The 20,217-nt window shown below is 35.6% G+C and overlaps 1 protein-coding gene across 50 annotated transcripts in view; it reads right to left on the reverse strand.

Moving 5' to 3' along the window:
- LOC113523215 (ryanodine receptor) overlaps positions 1 to 20,217 on the reverse strand; it is a 148,080-nt gene that overhangs the window by 56,653 nt on the left and 71,210 nt on the right. For 43 of the 50 annotated variants that reach the window (XM_031908290.2, XM_052891788.1, XM_026909094.3 and 40 more), the window contains 23 exons: positions 20,000 to 20,111; positions 19,226 to 19,362; positions 18,450 to 18,578; positions 17,680 to 17,791; positions 17,276 to 17,414; positions 16,886 to 16,960; positions 15,101 to 15,246; positions 14,527 to 14,670; positions 13,593 to 13,767; positions 12,664 to 12,861; positions 11,091 to 11,196; positions 10,557 to 10,668; positions 9,834 to 9,974; positions 9,056 to 9,193; positions 7,947 to 8,099; positions 7,104 to 7,219; positions 5,306 to 5,480; positions 4,334 to 4,437; positions 3,624 to 3,757; positions 2,972 to 3,061; positions 2,207 to 2,331; positions 1,713 to 1,895; positions 1,225 to 1,272 (listed from right to left, as the gene is read on the reverse strand). In XM_031908290.2, coding sequence (XP_031764150.1) covers positions 1,225 to 1,272; positions 1,713 to 1,895; positions 2,207 to 2,331; positions 2,972 to 3,061; positions 3,624 to 3,757; positions 4,334 to 4,437; positions 5,306 to 5,480; positions 7,104 to 7,219; positions 7,947 to 8,099; positions 9,056 to 9,193; positions 9,834 to 9,974; positions 10,557 to 10,668; positions 11,091 to 11,196; positions 12,664 to 12,861; positions 13,593 to 13,767; positions 14,527 to 14,670; positions 15,101 to 15,246; positions 16,886 to 16,960; positions 17,276 to 17,414; positions 17,680 to 17,791; positions 18,450 to 18,578; positions 19,226 to 19,362; positions 20,000 to 20,111 — 2,992 coding nt within the window. The remainder of the gene's footprint in view (positions 1 to 1,224; positions 1,273 to 1,712; positions 1,896 to 2,206; positions 2,332 to 2,971; positions 3,062 to 3,623; positions 3,758 to 4,333; positions 4,438 to 5,305; positions 5,481 to 7,103; positions 7,220 to 7,946; positions 8,100 to 9,055; positions 9,194 to 9,833; positions 9,975 to 10,556; positions 10,669 to 11,090; positions 11,197 to 12,663; positions 12,862 to 13,592; positions 13,768 to 14,526; positions 14,671 to 15,100; positions 15,247 to 16,885; positions 16,961 to 17,275; positions 17,415 to 17,679; positions 17,792 to 18,449; positions 18,579 to 19,225; positions 19,363 to 19,999; positions 20,112 to 20,217) is intronic. The other 7 variants (XM_026909095.3, XM_052891804.1, XM_031908265.2 and 4 more) reach the window with 2 other exon arrangements.

Consider the following 20,217-nt stretch of genomic DNA (forward strand, 5'->3'; position numbering starts at 1 on the left):
TGATTAGGTATATTTAAAATAGCAACTGTTATTTATTAGGTAGGTGTATTGGTTACTTCTGGTTTTTATGTTATATATTTATTTATAACTACATAGTATAAAACGAAGTCACTTCCCGTATATATGTCCCTATGTATGCTTACATCTTTAAATCTACGTAACGGATTTTGACGCGGATTTTTAAAAGATAGAGTAGTTCAAGAGGAAAGTTTATATGTATAATACGAGGTTTGTCCGGAAAGTACGTATAAAAGTTTTTTAAAAATTTTATTTTACAATTATTCAGGTAAATCAATTTTATCCCCTTCAAAGTACTCCCCCTGTGACATAATGCACTTGTGCCAACGCCGTTTCCACTGTGAGAAGGCTCCTTGAAAGTCCTCTGGTTGTAGGTTTCTCAGCTGCCCCGTCGTAGCTTTTTTTATCTCATTTATGTCCCCCAAATGCCGCCCCCGAAGTACCAATTTGGTTTTTGGGAACAAGAAGAAGTCACACGGGGCCAAATCCGGCGAATAGGGGGGTGTTCGGTCACCGTAATGGAATTTTTACTCAAAAACTCACGGACAACAAGAGAGGTGTGGGCAGGGGCATTGTCGTGGTGAAGAATCCAACGCCCCTCTCGCGCCAATTCTGGACGAACTCGTGCCACACGAGCTTTGAGGCGTCTGAGTACATCGACGTAGAATTTTCCATCAACTGTCTGGCCTGGAGGGACGAATTCTTGATGGACAATCCCCCGAACATCGAAAAAAACAATCAACATTGTCTTGACATTTGAGCGGGATTTTCTTGATTTTTTTGTTCGTGGTTCCCCGGATGTCTTATCGAATTAGATCGGCAAAAATTTCACGGCCATTCTTGCCGAGTTTCGAGAGAAACTTGATTACGACGCGCTGCTCTTCAACGGAAGCGGGCTCCATGCCGACGGGGTTTCGTTAAGAGGTAACTTCACAGATGGCGTGACAAGCCAGTTCGCACCGCACGGCGGTCAGACCAGAACTGAAGCATTGTTAGGGACATAAGGAAGGGGTCCTGCGCTTACCTGGCCTCCCCACTCCTCTTTCTCGCATTCCAGAACACTTTTATACGAACTTTCCGGACAGACCTCGTATAGTAGAGAAACACTGATAATTTTAGAAGTTTCTAATGTGATGTGATGCGCAGTCGTGTGAAGCAGGGGCGAGTCGCTAGTTAAAACTAAAGATATATTACAAACGCACTTACCGTATCAAATCAGGATGTTGGAAGAAGGTATGGTTGTTCACAAGTTTCCTGGAGAAGAAGATATTAATTTTAGAGACAATAAAATTTACCAATATTGAGAAACTTACGAATCAAATAAAAGATAGGTACACGTATATTAGAAACCAAAGACAAATACTAATGATATTTACACAGACAGTCACCGAGTATGTACGATTTATGTATGTAGATATTATCGTCTTACACTTTTCTGCGGTGAAGTTGTCAAAAGAAGTATAATATGAATTGAATACTATGGATGGCACATTATGGTCTAAGCCATTCTTGTATCAGATTATCATTATGTTAAAGTGGTGCACTCTGGTGTTTAGAGTATCTGTCTATCTATCGTAGCTTATCGGATGATAGCTTTACGTATCCTTCGAAGGAAAAAGCAAGTAACAATAATTTTTAAACAGGCTGATAGCTTGTTTACCATTTGGATCAGCATAGAAACAATAAACAATTACCAGAGCCTCTTTCTCATTAATTCCTCTTCCTCTTGACTCATCTGCACCGGTAGTAATGCTCGAATCTGGCTCAACCCCACCCACATTTCGGCGACGTCTTGTTTTGTCTTCGCATTGATGACATATGTCTTCTCTAGAGCTCTGATTAGTTCTCCAACAGCATCGTATTGCCGGACAAGAAGACTGGAAGATTTTTTTTATAATAATATCATTAGCGCTTTCAATAACAGTTATAGAGGAATATTTTTATAGTTGAGAATTCTTGCCCCCAAGTAGTTGCATTACAAGTCTTTGCGTGGCCGTGTTCTTGTTTGAAAAGTGGTATGAGTGATATGGCTATCAATCAATCAATCATCATCATCAATGTCAATCAATAATTTGTTTGTATTTTAATAAGCATACTCTAGTCTTTATGAAGGGCAACCCATAAGGCCACTTGTGATGTACTATTATCGATAACGTTGTTGTTTAAATAAATTTAATTTAATTCATACCTGAACATCTCTCTGACCAATTTGGGCGTTTCGATTTGCGATTCCTCCGCCCAATTCACGATGGTTTGGATCAGGACTTTACGGAACTTCTCCTCTGGTGTTTTTTTAGGTGGTTCTTCTATAGCCTAAAGATTAAAGGTTAAAGAGCATTTACTGATAGTAGACTTTTAAAATTCAAATGTGTTGTTTGGTACAAATAGTGAAATAAAGACATAATGGCTGCGATTTTGTTTTGATTTTAAGAACTAGAAACCTACAGCAATCTTAAATTTAACAGTAGCAATTTTAATTTTTAATTTTTTAATATGACGTTTAATGTGGATAGCATGTGATACTGTAAATCTGACAATTGTTGTTTTATTCTATCAGGAAGGTTTACCTTTGTAAGTAGTAAAAAAAAAAGATACATAAAGCAAAATTGGGTGGTTGAAAGTCCCAATTTTTGTCTGTTTGAATGTCTTCGCATCCGGAATACATCCATGAGATAAGTTTAAAAAAGTAAATAAAGCGAGAAACATACTCGTAGGTAAGGATAGATGACATTAGTATTCGATTCTCTTTGCTTACCTTCAAAAGATATAGAGTACAGATAGCTCAATCAACTTATACTCAAATATATATCCTAGCTATTGGTATTGGACTTGATTAAATAAGAGAATATTTGTACGAGGTATCTATGACATCAAAAATATTATAGATAGGGGCAAGACTTTTGTTTAGTAATGGAACATATTTTATTAAGGAAGGAAGGAGGTTGTTACTTACTTTGGGTTCTTCCTCTAGCTCTTTAACAGTATTTATGATATTGTACAATTTTCCAATCGCTCCCGGTTTTGCTTCTGGTTCTGTGGACTCCTGTACATAAAATATATTTTGTAAGAATAATTCCGGGATAACTATTCAATCACGAATTAAAATTAAACAGATAGTGCAACTATATGTATTTCGTTTTTTTTTTATACCACTGAGGTGGCAAACAAGCATACGGCCCACCTGATGGTAAGTGGTTACCGTAGCCTAAGAACACCTGCAATATCAAAGGTATTACGCGTGCGTTGCCGACCCTGAAGAAACCTCTTTACCTCCCTTTTGAAGAACCCCATGCTGTAGTCTCTTGGGAAAACCTCAGCAAGGAGCTCATTCCACAATCTGAGTGTTCGTAGGAGGAAACATCTCTGAAACCATGCAGTACGCAACCACTGAGGCTGTAGGACATGAGGATGAACTCCCTGTCGATAGCGAGCCGTACGATGGTAGAAAGTGGCTGTGGGCATCAATTATTTGTGCATCATTCACGCATAATTCGTGCGTTTATTTATGTCATCTAAATAAAAAATACTTCTTTCTCTAGTCAACTTTTAATTCCGATTTATTGAAATTGATCTTTAATTCAGTGTGGCAACCCTAGGCAACTAACCGTAGGTTCTGGCTCCTGTAGTGCGCTGAGAGAGACATGTGCCATGAGGCTCTCGTGGAATTCCATCATCTGTGTGATCAGCTCTTCACCGCATGGACAGTTCTCTTTGTCCTCCTCTTCCAAATGCTTAAAACCTGGTGCAAATAATATGTTTTATAGTTTTTTTTTTAATTAAAGTAATACCAGTAATTATGAATGTTACAATGACGTCGGTATTTGTTTTTCATTTCAAATTGTCACTTCCCATAAAATCGTATAATATCATGCCGTATGCAATATTTTCAATAAACTTAAAAAAAAGGAGTAGCTCCTTAATTCGGTGATATTTTTTATGTTCGCTATACTTCATATCTCTGCTAGTTTAAACAAATTTGAAAAATTCTTTTTTTATCTAAAAAAAAAATAGTTTCAAACTTATCTCATAGAAATTCTATCAAAATTAGTTCTGATAAATTAAAATAAATTATTTTGCCATGATTGAAGTAGTTTTTTTTGTGGAATATAATTCCCGATTACTTAAACCATTAAATAATATTTATTAGTGACAATAATTACCTTTTAGAGCGAAGTCGGTACTTATACTATTCTTTTTCTTATTTTAAATTTTTAATCAATCAAAAACAAATTGTGATTTGTTTATGATTTCTTACACACATATAATTAAATTTCTTTTTGAACTCGGTTGAAAATAAAAGAATAGAGTCGCTTACTGAGTATAGCGTTCATCTGCTCCCGTGGCGGACAACGGAACTCCCTCGTCTTTTTGGCTGCGACTGCACTTGGTAAGTCGGATTGCTTGATCTCTGTGTAACGTCTGAAATGAATTGAGGTTTAATGGCATCATACAATTTGACAAACACATTAAATAATTCATTTGATGATGATGATATCAGTCGTTAACTGTCCACTGTTGAACATAGGTCTCCCCCTTGTGGGGTTTTACAAAATTTTGGAACGCTGCTGAATTTCATTTATTTACTTCTGTTTAAAGTTGTTTTTATATAACTTAGAATGGCAAACAAGCTGACGGCCCAACTGATGGAAAGTGGTAACCGTCGCTTATAGATATGAGCAGTACCTTGGACATGACAGAGTATACTGTTTCGCCCATGATACCCACCATGCGTTGCCATTCCTGAGGACTCAGGTGTTATTCCTCTGTACCCTGTAAATTCACGCCATTCCCACCCTTCAAACCGAAACACAGCCATGCACACACAACTGCTTTACGGTTGAAATACGAATGGGACAGAGGTACCCAATAAACGACTTTTGTACAAAATCTCCCTCTGGTGACGTATTTAAAGTATTTAATGATGGAATAATTATCATTATATAAATGAAAATGAAAATGAAAAATACAACTCATACAAATCATACAACCTCAACGTAATACCACTAGGGGGAAAGGATTGTTAGAAATTGCCCCAATACTAGCAATATATCCTCTCAGGTCGACCTCCACGTGGTTCCCCCTGAAAACCGTCGTAGTTAATTCTATTTGAATTCGTCAGGATGGGCTAACTGATCTACTTGCATCCTCACCTATCATGTCCTACTGGTGACCCGCCAGTGTATACCGATAGCTCAGGCGGGGTATCATTACCACCTATTAAAAAAACATAATTCCACATATATCACCCGTTCCCGGGTATGACGGCAATGGCCTTCAGTAAACATACCTCAACTGATCAGTCTGTAAGTCACCAACGAAGTCATGAGCAAATGCAATGATGGATTCCACTCTGTGCCGCAGTTGTATGTCGTTCAGGTGTTGAAGTAAGTAGCACATCTGGAGCTTCGCCCCTTCGGCCATTTTCATGTGGAGCAGACCTTTCCTGTTTTCATCTTTTCCTTCTGTAAGTTTTAATTTCTTTTATGTAATATAGAATGACAAACAAAATTATGGCCCATCTGATAGGGGGTGGAGGGAGGAAGGCACAGTTTGTATGAAATATAAATGCCTAAATATGGCAGGTAGATCTCAAGCTGATCTCCATTCATGTAGTGGATTTTATGTATTAAATAAATTGACGAAAATTTATTTGATATGAATTCCACCTGATGGAAAGTGGCCTATTGACATTAACAGCACCATGGACATAATAGAGCATACTGTATCGTCCACGATACACTTCAAGCGTTGCCATTCCTGAGAAGTAAGGTGTTATGCCTTTGTAGACTGTAATTTCATTGCCATATCCCATCCTTCAAACTGGTACCGCTTCGATATCTATATATTGAATTACTTTAAATATTGATGTGTCAAGAAAAAGGTCATCATCTATTTCAATACCGACATACCAGTCATTTTGATCGGATTATTCATTTAGGTGAGACAGGGATTATTAGTAATTGGGCCTAACTGACCTATTGCTAGCAATACACCTTATCAGGTCGACCTCCAAGCGGTTCCCCCAGGAAATCATCGTGTTTAATTCTGGTGGAATTCGTCATGATGGGCTAACGGATTTGCTTTCATAGTCACCAATCATCTCTCATTGGTGCCTTGCCAGCGTATACCGATAGCGCGGACGAGGTTACCATTCTAGTATCACCCATTAAAAAACCTACATTTAATATAACCGAGCAAAAGAGGAAGAGAAAGACCGAGAAATGGGAGAGATAAAAGAAACACTAGGTGTCATGTCGTATAGGGAAGTCAAGGATATGGCCTGAGATAGAACTGGCTGGAAGAAGATGCATGAATTAGTTGCACTGACAAGAGGAAACTCTTAAATGAAAAGAGAATATAATCGTTAACGAGCCGATATATAGATATTGTAACTACAAAATATTGCTGTATATTATGAAGTCCTACTCTGAAATCTACCATATCATTACCATTGTCATTATCATATCAGCCGTTATCTGTCCACTGCTGAACATATGCTGCCTCCATAGACTGCCATAAGGAATGGGAGCATTCCTTATTGTAATTTATCATTGGAGGGATTTTGCTAGTAGTGTAGTCAAATTGGAAACTGCAGTTTGGTTTTTGGTTTTAAGAGAGAAGTTGCTGTCTATCTCTTAACCTTTGAGTTCCCTTAGTCGCCTATTACGACACCCACGGGAAATAAAGGGGTAACCTGTTCTATGCCGGGATCATACGACAGACCCTGAGGTCTTTATATAGGGATATTTTTTATGCATAAAGATTGCGTGGTGTATCAATTTATGGTGGAGAATATTGCTAGCTAAAGGTAAAAATTCCAATTCCTCTCTATATATCTGCATAGTACACCACTGAGCCAGGACATTCTCAGCTAGTTTTTTTTATACTACTATGGTAGCAAACAATCATACGGCCCGTCTGATGGTGAACAGGGTTACTGTAGTCTATGGACGCTGGTAACACCATAGATCACGTCATGGTCACGCGCACATTTCAGACTCTTAAGAAACCTTAATACGCCCTTTTTGATGGCATGCTGTAATCTCTGGGGAATTTATATTTAGTTGTAAATAAATAGTAAAAACCTTTGTCAAAGGTAGGGTCCCAGGTCTCAGGATTAATCATAATGAGGAGTTTCTCCACGTCTTCGTCTCGCATCATGCCCACTAGTAGTAAACGATCCACCAGTTTTATAAGAGGTCTGAAACAATACATGTGTTGTATACTAAGTACTTATACATTCTTTATGCAATTCCGAATGGCAAATAAGCAGACGGTTCACCTGATGAAAAGTGGCAGCTGTCGCCTATAAACAAGAACCGCACCATGGACTTCATAGAATACACGATGATGCTTTTAGTTTCGTTGTGTTGCTATATTTGAGGACTGAGTGAGTGAGATGAGTGACTGATTGATATTTACGTACCCTGGAATATATACCAGCTTCAAAACCAATATAGCTATGCAAAAACCATTGTTTCACGACAAAAACACAAGTAGGGCAGTTTCAATAATTCTAGAACAAGTATAATAAATATTCTACCTAATCATTTGGTGAGAACAATAAGGAGTATGTAGTACGTAGTAGTAGTATGTTCATACATAAAATGTAACACAGTATTGTCCAGTATCATCATAATTATATCAGCCTTTAACTGTTCACTGCTGAACATAAGCCGTTCTCACAAGGTGAGTTTTGCCAGTAGTTGCCAAATTTGGCAGGCGGGTTAGCACCCCAGTTAGACTTTTAGAATTGTTTTAAGAGGGACGCTGCTGTCCATCCCTCTATCATAAAATCGCCTCTTACGATACTCACAAGAAAGAGAGTGGGGGCCCATTCTATGCTGAGACCAGACGGCCATACTCCAGTATACTTAAATATAATTGGGAATGGACAATTATAAGATAGATCTTATAATGGTGCTTACAGGAACAAGTTCTCATTGCTGCCTCCCACTGGATCTCTGTTATGGACTTGATTGGTCTCCACAGCTTCGGCCAATGCCTGCATTACAAACTCCCTCACTACCTCCAACGGGAAGTAGGGGGAGTAGAGGTTGCTAATGTCATTTATGCTGTCTCTGTAATTAAAAACTTAAAATCATTTATGTATCTTCATCTATCTTCTTTTCACTTAGTTTATTTAAGACATGATAAGAGTATAAAAAACCTGATTTGTTATCCCTCTTGTGGGTTAAGTCTGTCTCTTATATCGGAAGCTATGGTTTAAAAAGTTTATTATAATATTTTAAGCGACCTAATTTAGCTGTCTTGCAAATTATTACGAAAATCATAAATAACTAGCTCGATTCTACAATATCATCATCATCAATCATCATGACTACTCTTGTAATGCAGTAATAGAGACTAAGGTTTATTGCGAGCAATATACCCTGTCAGGTCATGGAAATCATTGTGCTGAATTCCAAGTGTCTTAATCACGGTGGACTAACTGACCTGCCTTTTTCATTCTCACCTGTCATCCCTCACTGGTGTTTCGCCAGCGTATACCGTTAGAGCAGGCGGTGTTACCATTCTATTATTGTTCATTAAATATAACTAATGAGCATCAAAGATCTCTGACATAAAATACATAATAATGCTTTATTTACTTTCATTACACATATGCATGTATGCCAGTTCAAGAGACACTGAAGTGACGCTCATAGACAGAGTGACGTTTTTTTCATCATAAAACCTATCATGAAGCGATCGAATGAACGAGACCTTACAATTTTAACAGTATTTCTTTCGTGATTCCGAAGCACAGTTTGTGGAAAGCAAGCTAATATTGCAGATATACGTACTTCTGCGAATGCCAAGGCATGTTTTTTTTTATACCAATGAGGTGGCAAACTAGCATATAGTCCACCTAATGGTAAGCGGTAACCGTAGTCTATGAACGCTTGCAATATCAGAGGTTATTACGCCCGATGCTAATCCTAAAGAAACATCTTTATCCCTTTTTTGAAGATAATCAGGCATGTATGTGCCGAGTCTTTGAAAACTATAAAAATTGTGATGAAAGTTTACTAACGTGATATCAGTCATCTTCATCTGCGGACGGACACTCTCAGTCTGCAATGAGCGCAGAGAATGCCCCATCTCTGGATCTTCGTATAGAGCCTTCAGTTCTGGCCCCAGGGGGATTACAAACTCGTTCTTGCATGTTTCCCTGTAAAAAGTAGATCATGTGCTATTTGTTTTACTAAATCACTGACAGTTATACTTGAGAATCTTAATACTTCATTTTATTTTTTACAAGTAATAAATTTTTTTTCATTTTAACCTATGTGAGAGGTAAGAAAGGCTGATGGTAAGTTGTCTCAAGGCAACTTGTGACATTTTTGCTCTGGTTTTTTCTGGAATAATTTAACACTACTGATGACTACACAATTTTGCCCCAAGTAGCATAGATTGCTGTGATTCTATAAAGCTATCATTTTGTTATTTCAAAATTAGAATCACACTCTTCGTCAAAGAACCGACAATGCATGGGGAAGAAAGATTCTTGAATGACGACCCCGTACGCCCGTGCGCGCCGTAATGCAATGTTGTAGGACCCCCTCTAAATGGGAGCGACATCCTCAAATGCATTGCAAATATTCAGTGAATGCAGGTGGCTCAAAACCGTTCCTTATGATAGTCTATAGGCAACGCCTATGTCTAACAGTGGATGGATAATGGTTGAAATTTTGATAATGGTTCACACTCTTAAATTATTAAAATATAACCTTCTTTTAAAGTCTGGTGCCACCTTTTCTTTTATAGAGATGATACCAATAATACGATGATAGCGAGGATAAAATACTTACATTGTGGTGGCGTGAGACTCCAAGTGTAGAGCGATGAGGAGATCATAGAAGCCCTGTCGTAACGGACCTGACATATACTGAGACTGGATTGCGTACAGTAGTTGTTTCTGATCCACGTGCTGGCATAATGCGTGAGCAGCCCTAAAAATTACATTAACAATTACATTTTGTTCGCTAATTCGAGCAAGTATGCATGATTCTCAGACGTAGGACAACCAATGAAATAGTGGTATATTTCTTTTTGATGGCGTATCAAGAAATATTTTTATTATGATATAATATATGGTTTAGAGCAGGAGTGGCCAACAGGTCGATCGCGACTATTAGTCGAGTCGATCGTGGCAAGGCGAAAAATATAATATGTTTATAATATAAAAATAATTTTCAGTTTTATGTTTTCCCTCTTAATAAAATAAAAAATACTGGTAGTAGTAGTAGTATTGTACTACATAAATATGTGAAATATGTTGTTTCATTTGAGATTTCAAGAAGTATATGACTGGTATAGGATTTCGTCAGTAAACAGTAGATCTTGCGTCTAGTCAAGTTGGCCATCTTGGTTTAGTCTTTAGGATTTTCCCATTCATTAACGTGAACTATAAATAGTCCATTTATAATATAGCTAAGCATGCTTTTTTCATACAGAACATATCACCCCTTACATCTAAAAGCTTTAGGACGAGGTTGTTATACATATATAACTAAAAAATATATATTTTTTACCTGTAATTACTCTGGTAGCAGAGAGCAGCGTACAGCGTGAGTGTATGCGAGTGGAAACTCAATAACTTGTCCATTTCGATCAGTTCCAAGATATCTATGCAACGGTCCTCCTCTGGAAACGTTAGTTATTGCCGTAAAACTACAAGATCCAGTAAGAGATCTACCAGGTGGAGACCTAGTAAAAAGTTATCAGATTTTTTTATACAACTTAGAATGGCAATCAAGCTGACGGCCCACCTGATGGAAATTGGTAATCGTCGCCTATAGACATGGCGTCGCCCATGGACATAATAGAATATACTGTTTCACCCATGATACCCCCATGCGTTACCTTTTCTGAGGATTGAAGTATTATACCTCTATACTCTATGAATTTACTCCCATTTCTCACCCTTCAAACCGAAACACAGCCATGCAAACAACTGTTTCACGGTTTAAAACCCGAATGGGACAGAGGCAACCAAGCAAACGATTTTTGTACAAAGTCTCCCTATGGTAATGTTTTAAGGATTATATATATTATCATTTTCATACCTGGTATATGTAAGGCTAGCATAGATATAGCATCTTCACATAGCATTGACCAACCGCGGATGTCTGATAATTTCAGAGCATGCACTTGGAGGGATTGATTTGGTACCTGAAAAAGACAGACATTTGAATTGACAATTAAGAATAGAATAGAATAGAATAGAAATCATTTATTCAAATAAACTTACATTGAAGCACTTTTGAAAAGTCATTACATTTTTTTTAATTTACCGCTCGTTCGGAAAGCTGTCTCATCACAAGAAGAACGAGCAAGAAACTTGCGTGATGCTCTTTTAAATAATTTTATTATTATTTTACATTTTTAAGTTTAATTGTGTGAATACAAACCACCAATTAGCACTAATTCAATTAAATACTCAAAAAGAAAAAAAAATTGAATACATAACCAACTGGTTAAACAATTAATAAGAGGAAATCAGTCATAGTGATTAGAGCAGACCAGTCCCTACAAGCAGCACCCGTTCACGAGTATGACGGATGAGCCAGCCATCACTGCGCTCGACCATATTTTAGGGAGCCCAATGACCCGGCCCACCACGCCGCCACAAGTCTGGACATTTTAGTGAGCATGACTACTCAAAACACTAGACCACGTCAAAGCTACTCACAATTGCCATCTGATAGTTATAGTATTCACATTTTACATAAGAATGCATGCGGCAATTAATACAAAAAACCGCTACGCTTTCATATTTCTAAAATTAATCAATTAAATCAAGAAAGCAATGAAAAAAAAAAATTATAACGTTGTATGCTAATAAACTAATTATTTACTTGATATGTTGTCATCTATAAATTCGTCTATCCTGTAATAGGCTTTCTTACATAAAAATTGTTTAATATAAGATTTGAATTGCCTCTCTGTCAGATTTAATGCAGATTCCGGCAGTTTATTATAAAATCTTATGCAATTACCATAGAATGAATTACTGATTTTGTGCAGACGGCATTTAGGTAAAATAAGCTTATTTATATTGCGTAAGTTTCTACTTGTACAGTCTTTGAGTTTTTTAAAACTCGCTAAGTTCTTCCGTGTATACATAATATTTTCATAAATGTATTGTGAAGTAACTGTGAGGATATTTGAGTCTTTAAAGCACTGACGTAATGACTCTAGTATAAGACATTTTGAGTAACATAAAAATATCTAGCTTCTTATGGGTTACACACAAATAATTTGGCTTTTAGAAGATGGGAGTTAATGCCATCATTAGGGTTTCCCTTTAAAAAAGTCAGCTCGTCACCGAGGCTGGTATAACCTGGTTGACACATCGAGATAATGTTACAAATTATATTTGACCTAAATGAATTAATTACCATTTAGTAAATTATATGTTTAATTCGATTTTAGTGTGTCCACATTGGTGGTGGCTTTGTGGGCCGGGTCATTGGGCTCCCTATAATATGGTTGAACACAACGATGGCTAGCTCATCCGTCATACTCGTGAACGGATGCTTCTAGGGACTGGTCTGTCCAATAAGTTCATAATGCTTATTATTAAATGTACTTGAATAAAAATTATTTATTTATTTATAGTGTCTGCAAGTTACTTACTCTGGCCCATTGGTGAGGTTTGAGGCATTGAATCTTCAACCTTGGCGGGAACTGCGGTATGACGTGTTTGTCACTAGTTGGCAACACGGCTGCACTGAGAGGTAAACTAGTGCTCGATCTTCCGAGTTCAATTTGGAGGATCTCCTTGGATGTTGCTTCCACGAATATGGCCGGAAATAGTTTTGTTTCCGGTTCCATCTGTAAAAATTACTGAATTTTATTACTTGGTAATAATTAAGTACTAATTCCGTGAAGTAGTGGGTTTTGATATCAATGGTTTATGTTATTTATTTATTTATAAAAGACACACCAACAGTATGCTCACAACAATTAAGCAGACAATGTACAATGATATAAGTAAGTAAAAATTTAAAAACTACTATTAAAAAATGTTTAAATCTAAGTTTACTTGAACAAAAACATCTCACTCCTCACTACCAAGCTTAAGGCCATATGACCACATCAATTAAAGGTGTATACAGCTCTCACAGATAAGCGTCAATGTATACTAAGTAACAATTATACAATTAGAGAAGATCTAATTACCATCCATATTATTAATAAGCCTAGTAAACTGCACAAAAGAATTACCAAAGTTATGAATATGAAAGTCTTCGATGCAGTCTATTGGATGATGTTCTTACATTCTCCGAGACGTATGCCATCCCATATCTATCCCATGCCATATCTTTGTTGCCATATCATTATCTTTTACCACCCTATACGACATGACAGCTAGTGTTTCTTTTATCTGTCCCATGTAGTTATTCTTCGATCTTCCCCTTCCTCTTTTGCCCTCTTGTCATGAAGTCACTTAACAATTTTAAAATGTACCAAACACGAAATGAAAAAGCTATGACTGGGCTGTTGCAATGTTTAGGAAAACTATAATATTAGACCTTTTTACATTGAAATAGAATACAAATCACCTTGAACCTGATGCTGGTGTCCTTTCCCTCGCAGGTAAACGAGACGGTGCCGGTGGAGGTGTCAACTGAGCAACCTATGAACATGCCCTGGGAAGCACCCTTGCCTGTCGCCTCAGCCATTACTTCGTTGTACAATTCGTCAGCTCGCACCATATAACAGGATTGGCGGTTTACACTACAATAAAATAAAAAAAAGTAATTGCTTATAAACGCTGTATTCATTTACCAATTTACTACGTATTTTTTGTATAGATTTTATAGAGAGTTAAAATTTGGTAGCTTAGACGAGAATAACATTAAGCATATTTAGATCAGGGCCTCTAGACAAATGGCAAATGAATTTGTCGATGGAATTGATATCGCTAGCGAGTCCATGAAATAGAATGAGATAGCAACGCCGGATGACTCATTCCAACTTACGGATTCGCTAGCAATGTCGATTCCATCGACGAATTCGCTAGTCACTTGTCTAGAGGGCCTGGATTCGTTTTCAATAAGTATTATTTTAAAAGCTTATGTTAATTTTTGTTAAATTAATAAATAATGCGAGACAAGACGCTGTGATGCAAAGCGTTAAACGCCCCCTGAGGAAGCTTCCAGATGAAGTCGGAACAATTGACGGAAACGACAAAAACAATATGAATTCATTAATTTCCCGTATTTATAAAGACATTTAATAAATATTTCAATATAACTCTTATAGTTTATCTAACAATCATTTAAAAATGAAAATTAATTTAGGTGAATTCGACCCACCCCAGTTTCGCATAGTTTTCTATGGAAATAAAATCAGCCCATGTTTAAAGTTAGTCAATTAGTATGGAATACTTAATATATCCATTATAAATAAAGAAATGAACGTACAAAAAAATTAAATCTTATTTCTTTCCAATATTAGTTAAGGTTGAAAAAAATAGTGATATCTAAATGTTACCTCTCGACAACTCTGTCGTAATCATCAGTGATGATGACCGATGACTTCATCACCTTGCCTTGGTTGAAGTCCTTTGAATGGAGGTGGTACTGTGTCGTCACCCAGCCGATGTAAATGTGAGTTGGATCTTGACCGGGGAATATTCTTGAAATCAAATCCAAGATATTGATTACATAATATACGGTAATATCGTAATCGTGGCAACTACTAGTAAACCCTCCCAAGGGGGCAGGGGGGGGGGGGGATTATGTTCATCAGTGGACAGTTAAAGACTGATATGATTATAATTTTTAAACAATTTAGCAAAGAGCTTAAGACCAATCTGATAGTAACCGGTTACGATAGTAAACGCACTAATGATGCCTTTAAGGCATCATTAGTGCGTTTCCCTCCCCTGGGAATAACTATTCAACTAAACATGAAAATTTTGAGTTGCGTAAATAATTTTACAGTCATAATTTTTAAAACGAAATGCAATCCAGTTGAGATGTTACAAAAAAATAAAATAAGTTAAACTCCTTCTCCATTCTTCTCTCTGTCTCTCTCTTATGCCATTTTTACGACTTAAACTTACCTGACACCATAAAAGTATTCATTGATTAATTTTAGACATTCAGCATCAAAGATTTCATTGCCAACTGTTTCTGTAGTCGCAGCAGAGAGGGCGCTAGTCGTCATCTGCTTACGATCTTGCGTAGGAGTCGCCATTGTGAGGTTAGTCTGAAATAAAAACATGTTTTTCTCGTTATGTATTAAAATATTTTATTGTATGGTAAAGTTTTTAGAAGTTAAGTCATTGGATAATATTCATATCATCCGTTAACTGATCATTAATGAACATAGACCTCCCCCTATTTGGGAGGGTTTGCCAATATCAGTAGTTGCCAGGCTTGGTTACTTACAAATTGGGTTGGCTTGGATAAAATCTAGTTCCAATAATAATATGGTAGTAGCTGTATAACTAATATCAATTGGAACTCATTGTTAGCAATACACGCTATCAAGTCGACCTCCACGCGGTTCCCTATGGAAACCATAGTCGTTAATTCTTGTTCAATTGGTCACTGATCTTCATTCATCTGTCACTGGTGCCCCGCCAGTGTAGCGCAGGCAATGTTACCATTATATCTTCACTCATTAAAAGAAATACCAATCGGAACTTATTGTTATAAAGAAACAATGCATGCATATTGTGTTCAGATTTGAACGAGTTAGCCAGTCAGGTGTCCTTGATAACCCTGATGGAAGAGAAATTAAACCTGATCACTTAATTTTTAGTGAATTCATCACAAATGACCTACTGTCGTGACTTCTTACTCTCTCCACACCGGTACCCTGTCAAGTACTCCGTTTGGGGAGAAAGGGATTGTTAGTAGTGAGGTCTAATGAACCCATTGCTAGCAATACACCTTACCAGGTCGGCCTCCCCGTGGTACCCCTGGAAACCATCGTGAACAATTCTTGCTGAATTCGTCACGATGGGTTAACTGACCTGCTTTATGCTCACCTACCATCCTTCACTGGTGCCCCGCCGGTGTATACCAATAGCGCGGGTGGGGTTACCATTGCATTATCACCCAATAAAAAAAAATACTCCGTCTAGTTCATTTTTCACTGTGATTGTTACTTGTAATTGTTTATATCTATAATAAGTTTTTCAATCCAATTTTTTGGAGGAAACAATAAAGGGTATCTATCTATCTATTTATTTAGTTTCTTATCTATCATCGCTCACCATTTCTTTGTTCACCAAACAATTGCGAAGCGAAGTTACTAATCTATTTACGTTCATTAAAAATTATAAAGCATTAAACTACGACACATATTTTTATATATACAAGAATAACACTATAATATAAATAGATGGGTTAGTAAAGAAATTAAAACAAAATAAGGATAAAAAAAGCATTCTAATTAGTAAAGTCAAAAGATTCACATCTGTCTATATATTTTAAGTTTATATATAGATTTATGGCCAAATATATTTATAGTATATATTAAATTGAGAAAGAAGAGATATATACTGTTTTTATACAAACATATTTTAATAAGATATATATTTTTCTTTTTTAAATAAATAATTAAATATAGTATGTATATATATGCTATATTAGAAATATAGTATTTTTAATACAGCAGAAGCTATTTAAAATTTAGACACTTCTATCTATAGCTTACGTTTACACTACGACTTACTTATACTTTCTACACTTTTATAGTCTAAGATCTCACAACATAAATAGTTAATTTTTTTTTATTAAAGAAATCAAAGAGTATTGATAACTTTGCCGTTACATACATATTTTTTCCATACATTTAAATTATTTAGTATATTCGACTGTATTTTCTTCAAACTTACATTTAGACCACCATCGCTTCCATACAGATTGGCCTTGCTAGTCCTGGGTAGCATGTTGTTATACTTTTGATTCGCCTTTGGGTGAAGAAATCAAACAAAACTTAAATGGAAATTGGGTTTCATTATTAAATTATAGAAACAAAAAAAAAATCTCAAAATATTTCATGCATGTATTTTTAGTTATTAATATAGGAATAGGCAAAGAATGCAAAAAAAAAATACGGTAAAAGGGAAACATATTTCCAATTATTTTTTTCTGAAGCAGATAAAAAAAAAAAACACTTTATAATAAAAATCAAAGGAAATCAAATAGAGTGTTGCATGATTTGATTAAGTAAACCATGTCAGTGTAGATTCTCTCACAAAACTTTACAAAATGTTATTACTTACTTGAGAGACCCTAATTTGAGGGTTAGGTCTACGGAGACCTCTTTCTGGCGAGACCTCAGTATCACTGAACGGATCTGGTGTTTTGGACTTTCGTGATTTCGATCTGTCACCACTTTCACCGCGTCTACTCTTGAAGAACCTGGATCATATTTATTTATGTACTTAAACATGAATGCGCAGTATAATTGTATGTATATTTCGTGGACTTAACAAAAGAAGTTCTTTACCAATCAACGGCATGTGCTTACTTATGAAGCTTTATTTTTAGATTTAATAAAAAAAAAAACGTATATTTTTGCAATACTTCAACATGCAAGCATTTTGCATATTAGACCCCTGCTTATTAAAGGTGGATTAATATATAGAACTATCTATATATTGTAGTTACATCTGAATTTACTTACTTGAATGGTGACCGTCCTCGTTTATCTTTTTTGTCCTCAGTGCTTTGTACACCCAATTCGTACTTAGCCATCTCCGCTTCACTAGTAGAACGGTGCATACCATTAACTTGACCTGGAAATTTACAAATATGTATCTTATAATCAAAAGAGATAGGTTAAATTTAAAGTTAGATAGCGCGGAAAAGGAAAGTTAGAATGTAGAGTAGGCAATTATTTGAGATAATATAGTTAACAGACGTGAAACTGACATTGGCTTTAATTTTTTTTTCATGATAATATGTTTTTTTTTTAAATGACTGAGGTAATTTTTTAGATCAATTTGTAGTATATATAGCCATAATAATCTTATTTCATGATTATTTTTTTCCTATACTAATGATAAATCTGTTGTGTATGTAAGTATATATTATTTTTTTGTTAGTTATACTGAAATAAGTTAGAATATGTATTAAGTTTAGTAACTAATGTTATTGCATGATGTATAGATAATATTTTTACAATTTGACGTCTCCAAATATGTATTATAAATAATAATATATATTATATTTGATACAGTTTTTTTTACGGTTTAGGAAAAACGTTGTTCGATAAAATGACATGATATAATTAGTTATATATACATTTATCTATTCCTTTCTATGTAAGTACATATAGCCCTACCTCATTTGAATGTCAGCTCTCTGTCTACAAAGAGTACAAATATAAAAATCGAAAACGACAATGCGAAGACGAAATGGCAATGATATTAAGCCAAAAACGCATCAATACACCTGCTGGTTGCAAATTGTAATTCTGTATTGTAACTCCTCTAGTCACGGAACCCTTCCGAGGCGGCCTGGACGGTTGCCGCTTCAACTTCGAACTGCTTACTTCTTCTTGGTTCTCGTCGTAGTGAAGGCCTTTGGTTTTGTGGGGATCAAAAATAAATAATAAGCATATGGTCGGGCGTCAGTATTGGCGTAGCAAAATAAAAAGGGTTTCAAATAATTGGGAACACAGTGTAAGGAATAACCAGTCGTCCAAAGCTTATAGCATGTCCTGAATGATTATATGACGATTCGGGACGTATCACTCGGTCTAGACGTGCCCGTCTGACGACTGGTTGGAAAAAGTTTTTTAAACTGTGCTTGGAAAGGTTAGATAGGGATTTAAAAAAAAAAAAAACATGTGTATTCAATACATTCGTATAAAAGAATCAGTGAGTTACAATTGTAAAATAACCTTTTAGTTTTACATAAAAAAGTTATCATAAATCATTTTTTTTTAAGTTGAAGATACCAACCAAATATTCGTGCCGGTCGACTACAGATGTGAACTATTGTATTTAGAAATAGAATAGCCGCTGATATAATGATGATGGAAAATCATAACCTCCTAATAGGAACTTTTTATAAATATTATAAAAATAAGGCTTGTATAAGGCATAAAGCCTTATGCCTTATAGAAAACAAGTTGTATGAAACTGATAACTTTATCGCACTAGTGTTATTTGCCACTAGTGAAGTGGTGTAAAATGTAATAAAATAGCAACGTATTGGACTTTTACCTTTGATATCATTCATGGTAAAACCACTCCTCATGATCTGATCGATGTGTGCCGGCATCTGAGCTTCGGTAGCTTCCTTCATTAGGATCTGTTGCCTCTCTTTGATCTCTACCCAGCGACGAGCTTTCTCTGTCTCACTATTGCAGAAATAAAGATTTTGAAATTGTCACTCAAAAATAGTAATTACATGGTACTCAAGCTGTTTAAAACTAGTTTACTAACTGGAGACAAACCAAAACACCTAGATCGTAAACAATTTAAAAAGTTCATTGCAATAGTTTAAAGTTGCATTTTGGGAAGCAGGCTCTTCAGACTAAAAATTAACGTTAAAATCATGTCTATATTTGACAAACAAATACTAAATAGTCGATCATTGTGAACTATGAACTAATCATCGTGCATCATAAACCAATCATTACAGACTCATTAAAAATATAATTATTACAATATTTTTAATATTTAATTTAATGCTTTTTTCTAAAATCACACAATTTCAGACAAAGTGTACATTGTTTTTTTTTTTAATAAATGACTAATGATCACAAATTTAAATAGTTAGAAATATTTACAACAACAAAATGCAACAGTACGAAAACCTAATAGCAAATCATCGATGATCAATCATCGCGAAAAATTGGAGCATAATCAACAGATTTCCTAACGAAAATTGACTAAATTATTATTTGTTTTATTAAATTTGTTCTATGTGGACACAGCAATACAAAGAAGTTGAGTTTTAAAGCTAAAAATATTAAATAATACCTCAATACTTACTCGATAAATTGTGAATGGCAAATAACTGGAAGGGACAATCTTAGGAACTCCCAATTAGCCTTCTCCATAGTTTCAAATGTATTGTGTGAGATTTTTAGACAAGGTGGAGTATCTGTAACAAATTTTGTGTACATTTTGTGTATATAAAAAAAACTGTTAATATCTTTTAATATTTTTAAAATATTATGACATGTGAAACAGGCTTGAGCAAACATAGA

The sequence above is a fragment of the Galleria mellonella genome, unplaced genomic scaffold, assembly GCF_026898425.1.
Source record: "Galleria mellonella isolate WM207_F2 unplaced genomic scaffold, CSIRO_AGI_GalMel_v1 utg146, whole genome shotgun sequence".
Classification (NCBI taxonomy): domain Eukaryota; kingdom Metazoa; phylum Arthropoda; class Insecta; order Lepidoptera; family Pyralidae; genus Galleria; species Galleria mellonella.